At 40.0% G+C, this 13,660-nt stretch overlaps 1 protein-coding gene across 1 annotated transcript in view; it reads left to right on the plus strand.

Annotated features, from left to right (window-relative positions):
- The window catches only part of LOC145490664 (coiled-coil domain-containing protein 33-like), a 28,870-nt gene extending 18,610 nt beyond the window's left edge, over positions 1-10,260 (plus strand). The window contains exons 19-29 of the mRNA XM_081469750.1: positions 376-464; positions 953-1,030; positions 1,521-1,574; positions 2,678-2,735; positions 3,491-3,570; positions 3,973-4,013; positions 4,202-4,226; positions 5,118-5,204; positions 5,855-5,902; positions 6,267-6,344; positions 9,609-10,260. Of these exons, the coding sequence (XP_081325876.1) occupies positions 376-464; positions 953-1,030; positions 1,521-1,574; positions 2,678-2,735; positions 3,491-3,570; positions 3,973-4,013; positions 4,202-4,226; positions 5,118-5,204; positions 5,855-5,902; positions 6,267-6,344; positions 9,609-9,695 (725 nt within the window). The 3' untranslated portion in view covers positions 9,696-10,260. The remainder of the gene's footprint in view (positions 1-375; positions 465-952; positions 1,031-1,520; positions 1,575-2,677; positions 2,736-3,490; positions 3,571-3,972; positions 4,014-4,201; positions 4,227-5,117; positions 5,205-5,854; positions 5,903-6,266; positions 6,345-9,608) is intronic.
- The last annotated feature ends 3,400 nt before the right edge of the window (positions 10,261-13,660 follow it).

A 13,660-nucleotide genomic window follows, 5' to 3' on the forward strand; every position in this document is an offset into this window, starting at 1 on the left:
AATTCTTATGAAGTACAATAAGACAACAATAGTATGAAAAAAATTAAAAAATGGTTTGACAAACGTTTTTTTTGTTTGTGATCCGTATTCTGTAATTGAGCATTTTAATTCAGACTACGAAAACATTGTTTTCTGTATTGTATTACCGGTATATGTATTTCAAGTGCAACTGAAATTGTTGTTGTATGTGTTCTTAACTTTTGCATTAATGTTTTATTAAAAAAGCTGTTGTTAGCAATGAAGCAATTGTACTTGTTTTTTTTTTACAAAGTTCAAGGAAGTTGACTTCATTTGGCCATATTTGGGAACTTTTATTCTGTGAAGAGACCGATTCTGCATGTCGTAATGTGCCTGTTTATTTCCTGTAATTTACAGTACTCTTAAAAAAGGAGCTAGCAGATGAATCATCAAAGAAACAAGAACTACAGTCAAGACTTCAACGTCTACAGAACGACCTCATCAAGGTGACTTAAACTTGCCTGTCGACATTTCATGTTTGTGTGACTGACGCAGCTTTTCCATTACACAATTAGATTATTCGCTCTCGATTTCTATGCGTGAATGTTGACTCGGGCTGCGCCCTCGTCAACTACCACGCGATAGAAATCTCGAGCTCATAATCTAATTGTTTGCAGCCCGAATCAACTATCACGCATAAAAATCTAGAGCGATTAATCTAGTTTAGTATAAATCTACTAGTCGTTCAAAACTTTAGCTAAATCGTCTTCACAGACAGTTCGAAAACGCCAAGAAGCGTCCGTCATTTTGTTAACAAAGGTACACTGCCACGCTACTCACTATCTATCACAGAATAGATAGTGAGTAGCCTAGCCAATCTGAAAACGGCATTCGTGACAGAACGCTAGTAGATTCATACTAAAAACATACAGTCAATACTGAATAAGACCGCTGCTTGTTGACAAGCACATTGACCAGATTTTCTTATCGATAGAAAAATGAGATGGAAAAGGAGTTTTTGAAGCTACAAGAAGCTCACGAAGGCCAACAAGCGCTTTTACAAAAGTTACAGGTATGTAGCATGTCTTTAAAAGTAAATCTCAGCAATTGACCTGTTTTCGATAGATTATAGGAAATAGGTCTGTTCGAGAAACTATTAGGGATAAATCTGCTTCCAACCAATCAGAAGCGAGTATTTACGGTAGCAGTATTAGTAATATTCTAACGTGATGCCAAGGCTTAGGGGATTGGAACAAAAGAAATGACATTGACACGAATAAATAATTTCTTTTGTTCTAGTTCCCTATTAATTTCAATTGAGCCTCGCTATTTCGAACGCTTATGGGGAACGGAAAACTAGTTCGAGATGGCAAGGGTTCGAGATAAGAGAGTCGAGATAGCGAGATTCAAATTTATCGTCGATATATTGGCATATTTCGTTCAATCTTTTGCACTGTTTAGCATTTCTATGCAACGTGGCACTTAAATGTCTATATAACGAAAAGCATGATTACTCCTCAAAATCGGATAATTTTTCATGTGATTTTATTTTGTTTGCGTAGGGAAAACTACAGAAGGCAACGACAATTCAAGATACTTGCAAGAAACAAGAAAAGGTAACACGTTATTGCAAGTATTTCAGAGGATGTTGGTGTGACGTACAGCACTTTTTCTGAGTGGTTGAAAACCTGATGCTCTTTCAGTCTTTGTAAAACTTACTCACCTACCTTACTTGAATCTCTTCGTCCCCTGTGGGGCATAAGGCAACTACAGGCTCTCTCCATTTATCAGTATTTTGCGTGACATGTTGTTCCTCGTCTCGTATGAGTTTTACCTCACTGGGTTTAGCCGTGACAGTTTGGCGACTGGTCCTTTTTTTTTTTGGCCGACCAGGTTTCCTTTGTGTATATAACTGCGATGATTAGTCATGTCTTCATATCTTTCTCCGCAGTTCAAATATATGATCTTTCATATATTCACTTGCACTCTTCACCATCTGTGGCGAATATTACGAACTCACAACATGATCAGCTCCCAGTTGGCTTGATAGCTCAGTTGGGAGAGCACTGCACCGGTATCGCAGAGATCATGGGTTCGTGATGCCTGAGGTTTTTTTTCAGGCTTTAATTTCTCAATTGCTTAAGTTGTGTACATAACTACGATGATATATAAATATACAACCTTTATTTACCCTCGACAATGTTTATAGCACAATTGCTAGTGGGGCCGAGCAAACAACTGAAACAAATAATTCAAATTGATCATAACATTGTTAAGAATCCCAACTGGCCGGAGGCAAACCAGTTAGCTATTTACAAGCGTGGCCGAGGATTTGAACGCGGGGCTACCGAGAAACAAATCCAGGACAGAGGTAGTGGTCAGAGCGGGACTCGAACCCGGGACCGCTGGATTGCGAGTCCGACGCGCTGACCACTGGGCCACGCTACCTCCTTCATGTCTTCAAGTTTCCTTTGGTGCTGTCCATCACAGGGCAACCTGAGCCCCCCCTGGATATGAGCCTGATCCATTCTAGTACATGGCCCAGCCATCGGATTCGTGGATTTCAATTAGTCATTAGTCATTTTACCGTACCGAAATTTGGAATTAGCCAATTAGAAGCCTTAATTTCTGTTGTAACTTCCTGCGGTGTGTATCAAGTCACTAACGCGATACTGCTCGCCGGAAGATGTCAAGTAAAGTTGAGTGTTTCTTGTGGCAGGTTATCGTGCAACTTGAGCAGCTTTTGGCCAAACACGGGAAAGGACAGTACAATGGAGGTGAGTTAAGAAATCTTCAAAATGATAAAAATTAACCACAGCTTAACCAAATTCGGATAGGACCAAGTTGGAATACTGGAAGGACAACAGACGTTTTGGTATTAAGCGCGTCAATCTCACAGAAAGTGTACGGGCTTTCAGCACGCGCAATGCGATATAAATCACGCTTCTTTTTGAACTGGGTAGAAACGGAACAAGAGACCTACTTGTGTAGGGCTTGTATCAAGTCTAGGCGAGGTTACCACTCCATGCGAGGCGCGGTAACCGAGATTGTTCAACTAATGTACGAAGCGTGTTCGCTTGCACTGTTTTCGGTTACACTGAGGTCGTTCTAGGTTATAGTGGTTCGTCCTTGGCTCACTCTTGCCGGCCCTTACACCTGGGTTGGAGGGTTACTTCTCCACTTGAGAAGGATGGCAGTCGATCGCAGGTTTCTTTTGGCAGGATTGGTCAGCCGGTTACTTCAACAGTTTGTTGAGACCAATTTATACTGCTTTCTTGGCCAAGAACACAAATCAAGGATCCTGAGCAAGCTTTATGTCTGACTTCTGAATGCGGAAAGCACTTACCAAATACGGCATCCTCACATCTTTAAAACTATTCCTTTGCTTTAAAGCGGTGGCCTATCTTGTTTCACATTTAGTTCATTTATCCTTAACTCTTGGACAAGTGCATACGAAACTGACGTCGATTTGTTATGGACATGCTGTGATCATTGCACACTCTAAGAAATCTCCTTTTTTTTCTTTTGTTAGTCTCTGTAGAGGGTAGTGAAACATACAGGACTCTTAGTGAAGAGAACATGAAGCTGCAAGCAGAAATAATGCAATTAAAGGTAATCGATGATAATAATGGTCTTAAATCTGATTACAATTCTTTGGGGGTTTAGGTATGCATTCAGAATTTCCAACCAACTCACTAACACAGACAAAATGCAGATATATGTTTTAAAATCTTCCTTCAAAGGTGAAGACGTAATTCAAGAACTCTTATTTGAAACCCGTAATTCAGCTTGAAGGGCGAAAATTGTAACTTCTAACAACAATTGTTTTGAAGCTCAACTTATTAGTCTGTTGTAGCTGATTTCCTTTATACGTCTCTTAATTTTTAAAAATTTATCACATTTCGTTCCCAACTAGATTTGTTGAAGACAGCTCTACTACCTTGATAGTGAAGTTTTCATTGTCCGGAGGCTGTTCCTTATTAAGAAATTCGTTCATGTTTATTACCTCATCAGGAACAGCTGAGAAAGTCTGAAGCAAAGCAGAAGAAACCAAGGTACACGCCGTCCCTGAGTCTTGCACTGAAAATTTCTTGTGGTTTTCTTATGTGAATAAATGAATCAAGTATACGTTTTGGATAATGAAAGAAATTTTCCACAACAAATCGGTTACTTTTCTTGACCTTACTTGTTCTTTAAGACTGAGTGGCTAACAGTTCAATGTCTGATTTTGGTTATCTTGCAGATCCCCTGGTCAACATGTAACGAGTGTAAGTAAAAGTTCGTCAGTGTCAGCTCCGTTTACAACAAATGCCACTAGTAAAATTAACATAGGTTCATTTGCAACAAACATCGGTTGAATAGTTTGTTAAGTAAACGCGTGTTTTTGGAGTAAACACTAGATAAATAATTTGTTTAGTATGATTTGTGTTAATTTCGGTGAGTGTAGCCTTGAGAGACTCTTTTGGGCGCAAATCATTTACTAAGTGAAGTAAGTGACTATGGTCCGTCATGGCTTGTTTACAGATCCGGGGAAAGTATAGGAAACGAGATTGTGTCTGGAAAAGACTGGAATTTTATCGAGGCAAAAGCGAGACTTTGTTGCCTGTATCACTGGCCAAAATTATTCTTCATTCAAGGGGTATGGTCATACTTGTTGCACGATCTAAAGAAAGAAGACAAAAGAGATGCAGATGGTTTAAGAAAATCTGTTTAAGAAGCATTCTGAGGACTGGGGGAATTGTTCATGACGTCGTTATTTGTAGTTCGTATAGCGTGATCGTCCAAGTGAGGGTAGTTCAGAAAAGAACTGTTGTTGGTGACTGACGTTTCGTCAAACAGAGAGGTACCATCTTATTTGACGGCGAATATCTCAATGCAGATTAGAGAACTTTGCTGTGTCCGCCATGTTAGTGTGCAGTCTCCGTAGGCCATCATAGCGGACGCTTAAGTTCTCAAATTTACGAAATATTTACTTACCAATAACTTGGTCATCAGCAACTCTTAGTCCCCCAACTTTTGCCTAGTCGGTTTATCTAGCCTATCCTACAATCCTTACTTCCTGTTGAAATAAACTTTGCTTTGCAAGTGAGTGGGTCACTGCACATCGCCTATTTTGGTATGAAATCGCACCTCTAAAACTTGTCCATCTATCTCAACAGAATGGACCAATTTCTGATGTGGAACGCCTAGAGCTTTTTGAAAAACTGGAAAAAGCAGACGGCCGAATTCTTGCACTTGAAAAACAGGTACAGTAAAGAGTGTAGTTATTGTCAAACAGATGCAGCATATTGCTATGGAGTGGTTTCAACTAGTTGTAGAATTTTAGAACTTCACTCATAGTGTAAATCTGTACTCGCATCCATGCGACAACCCATACTTATTTTCTCTCTCAGATCGTACACATGTTGTGATTGGTCAAATTTGTGCTCTGTATTTTAGCGCTCCCCACTAGTCTCCTTCGCAACGCCTAAGATGATCTAGGTCGCCACTCAACGCCTCTCATCGCGTTACGACAAAAACAATAATTGCGTCACGTAACGCTTCTCGCCACGTTACGACGCAAATAAAATATAAATTGAGTCACGCGACACTTCTCACCGCGTTACGACGCAAATAACGCAAATAACGGCTGCGAAGGAGACCAGCTTCCCACTCGCTTGACTTGAAATGTTTCCCCTTCTCTAGAGTGACATGTCACTAGCTTATGATATGGATCCTCGATTTAAACCCTAGGCTCGATTTCCGCCGCCGGCTCTCTCCTGTCAGGTCTTCGTTCCTCAATCGAGCCTATTTTAACTCGTCCCGTCGAATTTGAAAGAACTCTGTCTTTATGTTACATTATCGACCTCGGGCTCGCTTTAGAGGTAAAACGCCTTGAGAATAATTCTTTGTTTAGTTGGCAGATAACGTGAGAAAATGGGCGAAAGATAAAGCCGAATTACAGGTAATTTTTGTCCTGTTTTTCTTTACAGAAAATTAACAAATTGACATCAGTTTTTTCATGCGTCTGTCCTGTTACTATCAAGAATTTCGTCATAACATTGTCAAAATAGTTTGCGGATCCACGAGGCGACAGCCGAGTGGATCCACAGACTTCTTTCACAATGTTATGACGAAATTCATTGTCTTTAAAGAATTTCTGCAGAACGTTTCCTTGCTGCCCAATTTTTTGGCCTTGTTGGTCACTTCATTAGCTTATTTTCTGTTGATCATGTAATAGCAACACAAACTCTGAATAGAGTTCATTCTTTAAGATTGAATTTAAAAGGAATACACAGCAGATAAGATGATTGTGTTTTCTGTTTCAGATGAAATTAAATGAAAGTGTTGTGGCTCAGAAAACGGGATACAAGAGTTCGTCCACCTCTATAGACATTCTGGACTGGGTTTGTATTGAATTCTAGTCTTCCTTAGCCTGCGTAGCTTGGCGGGTTTTAAGCAATTTGAACGCGCTAAGAAAGCGGCGAAGACGCGGGAAGCCTGGGAGAGAGACAATTGAGAAACATCGTCGCGGCTTCGCCGCTTTGTGCGCTCGCGCACAAATAGCTTAAAAAATTGCTTAAACCGCCAAGCTACGCAGGCTAAGTCCCCCTAGACTGATGTAAATTTCCGTTAGGAGATCCGCTTCTCCTCCTCCCACCTGAAGATGAGACCCACAAACCTCTAGTAAAGCAATTTTCCTATGGAAAAAGCCTTTAGGGCAGTTGTTAACCTAAGTCATTTATCGCAATTTTATAGCATTTTATCAGGAGCCATAATCGGGGACGGAGACCGTAAGTCTTGGGATCCGCGCGCACCTATGATATGGGACAATTTTTCTATTTTTAGAACAAATTGCGCCATCCTGACGTCATATATCCGCGCGGATCCACGCACATGTCGGGGGTTCTCGCGTGGATGTTGTCACGTTGCGTAATCAAATGGTGAGAGTTGAGAGACCTTGAGGGATTATCTTGCGTATATTTCACAGCGACGGCAGGGAATAAGGCAGGGAATACGAACCAGGGCGCCTATATGTAGTTTTATGCTCTGAGCTAACGGGAAAGGTGGGTTTTTCAGGGTCGAAAACAAGACTTCAATCTCGCGCTGGGAATGAATAATAAGATCTGGTCGCGCAACTCTCTACTCTGGTATCGAGTTAATTTGTAAGTTTCTCAGACAATGGTTAATCATAACCAAAACCTGTTTTGATGGTTTCTTATTGTTTCTGCTTGTTTGATGAGTTTACAAAAGTCTTTGAAAGGAAAGTCTGACGCGTACAATTAGCTCATTTGCATAGTACAGCTCGTGCACTTTCAAGTCCGAGTCGATGTTTTCAATTGTCAACAAATCTTGACAAAGATTTCTTTCGTTATCTTTTGTGCTGAGATGCTGCAACAAATTTCACGAACGCAAAAAATGCTACTAACATCATGTGTGTTTCTTCAACATAAGCATAGTGAAGTTTTACACTCGAAAATGAAAATAAACAAGGAGTTTTGATAACTCGATCAACAAAACCGAAATCGTTATTCGAAGTTGAGTAAAGAAAGTGTCATCGTAACTTATTGTTTCTGCTTCTGATTATTTCTGCTTCATTCACATATTTTCAGCTTAGCTTTTAATATGTTCTCAAACATTTATCAATCTTAAACATATTTAAAAACTATAGAATTATTGTTTGAGTTCGATGTACGTTTTCACACGAAAGTGCGGCGCAAGTACAATTTGTCATGTTTACTGACTGTTCAAAACAAGCATCGGCGGGCGCACTCATTCATCGACAACAGAGAATTTGGTGGATTTTTACACGAGTAAAACTGAGCAGTATCTACGGACGTAAAGTTATTGGGCCTTGATGAAACAGCAAGCGTTGCTTACAATTCAGGCGAAACTCAAACTGACCAAACTAGCAATTATTTTGTTTTACTTTTCAGTCGCGATAGACTGGCAAATTGCTCGCAAGCGTGTGGCAAGAGGAGCTAGGAAACTATGAAGTCCTAAAGCTCTGCTATATCTAAATATATCCAGCTAGTTTTTTACTGTGTAATGGAAAAGCTGTTAATCTTCAACATATGTGAAATTTAAAGTGGAGTAATGTACAGCTCATGTAAAAAAAGCATCCGTCGGAACACAACTTGGTCAGCGATATATATAAGCTTAAAGCGGAACATACCTAAATTCGACACTGTCTTACTTCACTCAAACTGGAGCAGCCTACGACGAAAATAGTAAAGAAAATTTCCAACAGACGTAAACGCGTTGAGTTGTGGGCCAAAAACATGAAAAATTTCGGAATTTCGGACGCCATTTCGCCCGCGCGACATCCGCAAAAATCCTCGCAGCATGTACGCGCGTGTGCCGCAGGCGATGGCGCAATTTGTTCTAAAAATAGAATTATTGTCCCATATCATGGGGACAACCCCAATACTAGAAATGGCGCGTGCTTACGGTCTCCGTCCCCGATTATGGCTCCTGATTTTATGTGATGTAGTGTGTACTGAAGGAGCCTATGTCATGTGCTCCTGGCACTGCCACAACTCACAAAATAACCCATGCAGTTTCAAAGTGAACGCCTAATAACAGCTAGAGAGCCAAGGAAGGTTTTGAAGAGATCATTACCAGGGCCTCAACAACACGAAGAGTTCCTGAGTAAATCTGTTGTTTTATCTATAATAATGTCTACAAGCGAACGCGTTTCGGTTTTTCGTGAAATTTTCTTAGTATGTAGATTATTTTTTAAAATTTAGTTTATTTTTTTTGATTTGCCACACAAACAAAAATAGAATTACAGTACAATGACTAATAAATTACAAAAATAAATATACAAGATTACAATGAAGATACAAAGGATAGGGAAAAAAAATGGCTAGGGAACCTAATAAAAACCACGGGGCTTGTAAGCTTAGGTTCCCTCTCAAGAAACACCAGATGACTAATTTAGATAAAATAATTAATGACAAGCCTTATATAGTGACAGAGTTAATAGTTATCGATAGTATAGGGTTAAGTTTTTTCCTAAAAGATGCCAGCGATGAAGAGCCAGAAATTCTCTTTCAGGTGATAGAGAATTAAAAAATTTAGGACCTTGATATAATACGGAGAATTGCCGGAAATAGATTAGATATTAGATTGATACTTTTCATTCAAGTAAGTAATGATAATAATAATATAATAATAATAACTTTATTTGAGTGTCTAGTCTTCTAGTTGGCCTTAAGCTTACTAATCGGGGACACTGTTAAAATTAAAATATAATATAAGTATAAAAACGATTCTGGTCTATTTACATTAAATTATACTACATTTTCGCACACTCTTTGTATTTACATCTAATTCCTACAGTTAAGATACTACTTTAGAATACGGAATATCGAACCTATATTTATAATACCACAGAAAGTCTAAGGGGAGCTTTGATTTGAATTGATAATGTTGATAGGAGGGTTAGAACATGATTACAGCGGACTTAGTGGTTGTGTAGTACAGCTTTCAGTCTGCTCCTTTACTAACTGTTTGCAAATTGACGCTTACGCCCAACGAGAGAACATCACTTTGCGTGACATGATGCATGTTCCCGCCACTCGGGTCTAAACGTCTTACTCACAATCGCTATAAATGTACCTGTTATTTAAGCAGAACTCTTATGGAACGTTCTTACTTCTCCACAGCATAATGGGTCCAAGCCGAACTCGCCCTCAAAACCTTTGGGCCCTCGGAGACCTTCTCCAAAGCTGGATCCATTGGAGAGAAGATAACGCCGTGAGCTCAGCCCAGTCTGAAACGGACAATGCCGTCATCTGGATGATTGGGTTCTAGCTATACATCATTGGTTATGCAATCGTGTAACCCTTGTTAATCTCATACAGCCAGTCGCTAGCGAGCAATCGGTGTCTGGGATAACAGAGGCGGGACTAATGTTACAGGACTTTGTTTATTAACCCAGCTTCGCGCCTGCGCTTGCCATGTCGTTCGTGCCCGTAAAGAAGCACAATCTGCGTCACAATTAGTTGAGACACTACTTCACGTTAGAATACATGCATTCAGGTTTGCATCTCTCCCGTCCCCCTCACTGTTGAGTAAAACACTTTGTTTTGTCTAAACTTGCTCGTGTAAATACTGAAGTAGGGGGAGGAAATGTTTGCCAACGATTTTGACAACTGAGGAAGCTAGAAGGACTAAAATCATTTTGGTGTAAAACAACTCTTTCGTTTGCTTTCAGCGTATCATCGTATCAGCGTACATATCTGTCGTACTTAGGAATTTTATTTACAATTAAATTAAAACCAGTTGTGGTAATAAAGTTGTAAGTGCAATGCTGAATGGTCCAAGGGCGACAGCAGTCATTTTGAATTCTCCATCCTTTCAAATATCCTGGACTTAGAGTGATGTCTTTCCAGTAAATGAAAATTTCATTCAGCAACTGTCCGCCAATGTTTACTTGCCGAGATGGCAAAGATGGCGAGCTTAGTAACCAAGCTCTATAGCGAGGTGAATATAGCGTCCTATGATGAACTTTTCGACCAATCAGAATGTCCAATTCTTATATTCACCTCTGGAAATCATACTTATTACTAGTAACGGAGCGGATTTCAATTGAGTGCCGTAAAACCAAAACCCAACCAATTACTTACCAATTAGACCACTCAGCCAGTCTCAAAACCGTCGTAATATAAAACCAAATCCAAAACCAAAGTAATTGCCTGGTTGCTTTCGACACTCATGACCCTTGAAAACCGCTCTAGTAATTGGACCGAGTGAAGTACTATTGAGGGAACCAGTAATCGGGCGAGTCATTTCAAATCGGTCTCGCGCTGCGCGCTTCTCTGATTTTGACATTAATTACTCACCCGCCAGTACAACCTGAATTGTACTCCACTTGGTGCAATCACCTATTCCTATGTGTTTAAATTAATCTATATTTGTAGTCATTTTCTCTGTAAAAAAAAACAATTGCTAAGGCTATCAACGTTCTGAAAGAAAACATCTACCACTGTATACATTGTGGAAAACATTACAGAATTTCGACGGAGAGACTGGTTAGAATGTTGTAAAAGTATTTGATGTTTATTAAGAAATAGTAAGCGATGCCGAATACCATTTGAATTGGGCCTTGCTAGCTGTGGACAACTCTTTTCTTGATTGGCTACATTACCAAAACATCGAGCATAATCTACTATAACCTCCCAGGTGTAGCCGTATGATATCAACTGGCTAATTGCCCGACAGTGGGAAATTGTTGCAAAATTTCAACGATATCAATCCTTTGAAACTCCTTTTTTCGGAAATGTCTAGAGAATCCAGGGAAAAAGTTTACATTTGCAGGTTTTGCAGCTTACAAATTTTCCTGCCAAGTCTTAGCATGCCATAAAATTTGTTAGTGAACATGGCGATTTCTGTAGTATGCTTAGTTCCACTCTACCCCGGGGGGCTTAAGCTTGGGAAAAATTCGTCAACTTGAAAAGCAAACTGATTTTTGAAACCGAAGTTAGCATCAGATTTTCAGAGAAGTCCAGAATACTGTCAAGAGGTTTGAACACGACTTTTGACGGAAAATCTGTGTAAATTTTAGACTGCGAGGCATTGAAGTTATGGTAACTTTATGTTGAGAAGACTGGGCTTTTCCCTGGGTTTTTGACTATTCCCACGATTCACATCTCACAAAGGGCTAGTGCGAGCAGTTGCTTCTTCTGGTTTTGCCACTGAACGGAGTTATTGTGTTGCTGCTATTTGGCTAGTGCTGCCTCATAAAACTGTTTTCTATCGATTCGAGGTAATTTAGTTTAAATTTTAAGCTTCCTTATAAGCTTTTTGTTGCTCTCAAATGCGGAGTGAGTTTATCGTGTTTATAGTCAAACCGTCGTGTGGTTTCGTTTGTTCGAGAAAGGTTTATACTGGCTCAAGAAACCTGTGTAGGCCAGTGTAGTGTAATGTTTCAGAGGGTAAATGCTATAATGTAGACAACAGAGCAGTTCATTATCAACCAAGTTTATAATTAAGTAGAATTCAATTTTATACCCCGATCCCAGAGGTTTCTAACATCTTCTTTCTTTGTCTGACGTGAAAAGGCTGTCGCGGTGGTGGAAGCAAGTGCGTTTTGAAGGCGCTTTTTCGCGCTCTTTGCTTCGTAACTCGTTTTCGCCTCTTCGCGGCACAAATCCGATGAATTAAGGAATCGAAATCAGAAGAGCTTTTGAACTAGGGTATCAAGTGAACAGCTCATTTCCGAGTTGCGTTTTGTCTCTGTGTCAAAACGAGTCTTCGTGCGAAGCTATTCATATGAAAGTGTGCTCTCCTCCTCCCCCTTCGCCGCCTCCCCCATTCAAATGTTCAATTTCATGATTTGATCAAACTCATTTACATTCTCTATTTTCCAGTTGCCCATAATGCCATCTGTTTGCCCCCCAAATTTTGCATAAACTATTGTTGTGAAATGCCCTTAGGAATATGCAGACCTCCCAAGAGTATTTCACAACGATGGTTTATGCAAAATTTGGGGGGCAAACAGAGTGCATTATGGGCAATTGGAAAATAGAGAATATGACAGATTTTGCATGCTCGAGGACTTATTTTGAAACAGAGGCACAAGGTAACTCGGAAATATTTCCTATTGAAACAAACAGGCAAACAACAAACAGGCGTTTGGTTAGCTGAAGGCAGCGCCAAAACGGCGAGCGATAAAAAAATGTAGCAGAGGTGTTTCACATCACACCACTCCCATTTTTCCCACTCGTTTTTCGTGAACCCCCCCCCCTCCCCCACTACCCCAAGAAATCGGACGCCTAAAACAGGCTAAATTGACACCCAATACCGACAAATGGCAGTCAAATGTGAATGTTCTAACGTAACTGACTACAAAACGGTAGCTTGGGATCAGTCTCTCTTTGCCCTAAAATCCGCGAGGGAGAACTCCATCATCAGAGGCAGTTTTTAAGGCTAATCTTAAGACTTATCTTTTTAAGCGTGCATTTGATTTGTAGTTTTTACTTTTTATTTGTAGCCTAATTGTATTATATAGCGTATTTAATTCTTAGGATTTTAACTTTTAGGATTTAGGATTTTCGGTTTTTAAAGAATTAGGATTTTAATTTTAAAGTATTGTAAAGCGCCATGGACAATTAGTGGAAAATGGCGCTATATAAATGTATATTTATTTCATTTTATTTTTTATATGTAGCGACCGTTTATCGAAACAACCTAATGTATAAACGACTTCAAGTCCGCATTTATACTGCGCTCTGAAATCTGATCTACTGAGGCCTCAGCCACACGTATTCTTTCTCCGTCCAGACGTATCCGATGGTACCCGGATTCACTCTAGAGAAACTAGGCCTACACATTGTGTCGCCATATTGCTTTATTGTTCGGTAAGAGACTGTACGCAATTTTGCTACGTCATCGGATTCGAAAATATCCGGATTCACCGTCGACACGTTATTGGATTCGTTGTAGATTTATTTTTTCCCACTCTGGAGAGCGGATTTAAAAATATCCGGATTCGCTGCCGAATTCGCCGGATGCGTGTGGACGGAAGCCGTATCCGGAAAGAAAAAGTTGCGGATTCAAAAATATCCGGGTGGACAAGGCCTGAAACTTTTGTTCGAAGGCAAGAGAAGACGAAGTGTTCCGGCGGAGAGTAATCCCACAATCCCTCTCAGGTTAGTTTCAGATATGGCATCCAGTTCTCACGTACATGTTAGCGTGATGGTAATGATCATTTTTT

This window comes from Orbicella franksi, chromosome 6 (genome assembly GCF_964199315.1).
Source record: "Orbicella franksi chromosome 6, jaOrbFran1.1, whole genome shotgun sequence".
Classification (NCBI taxonomy): domain Eukaryota; kingdom Metazoa; phylum Cnidaria; class Anthozoa; order Scleractinia; family Merulinidae; genus Orbicella; species Orbicella franksi.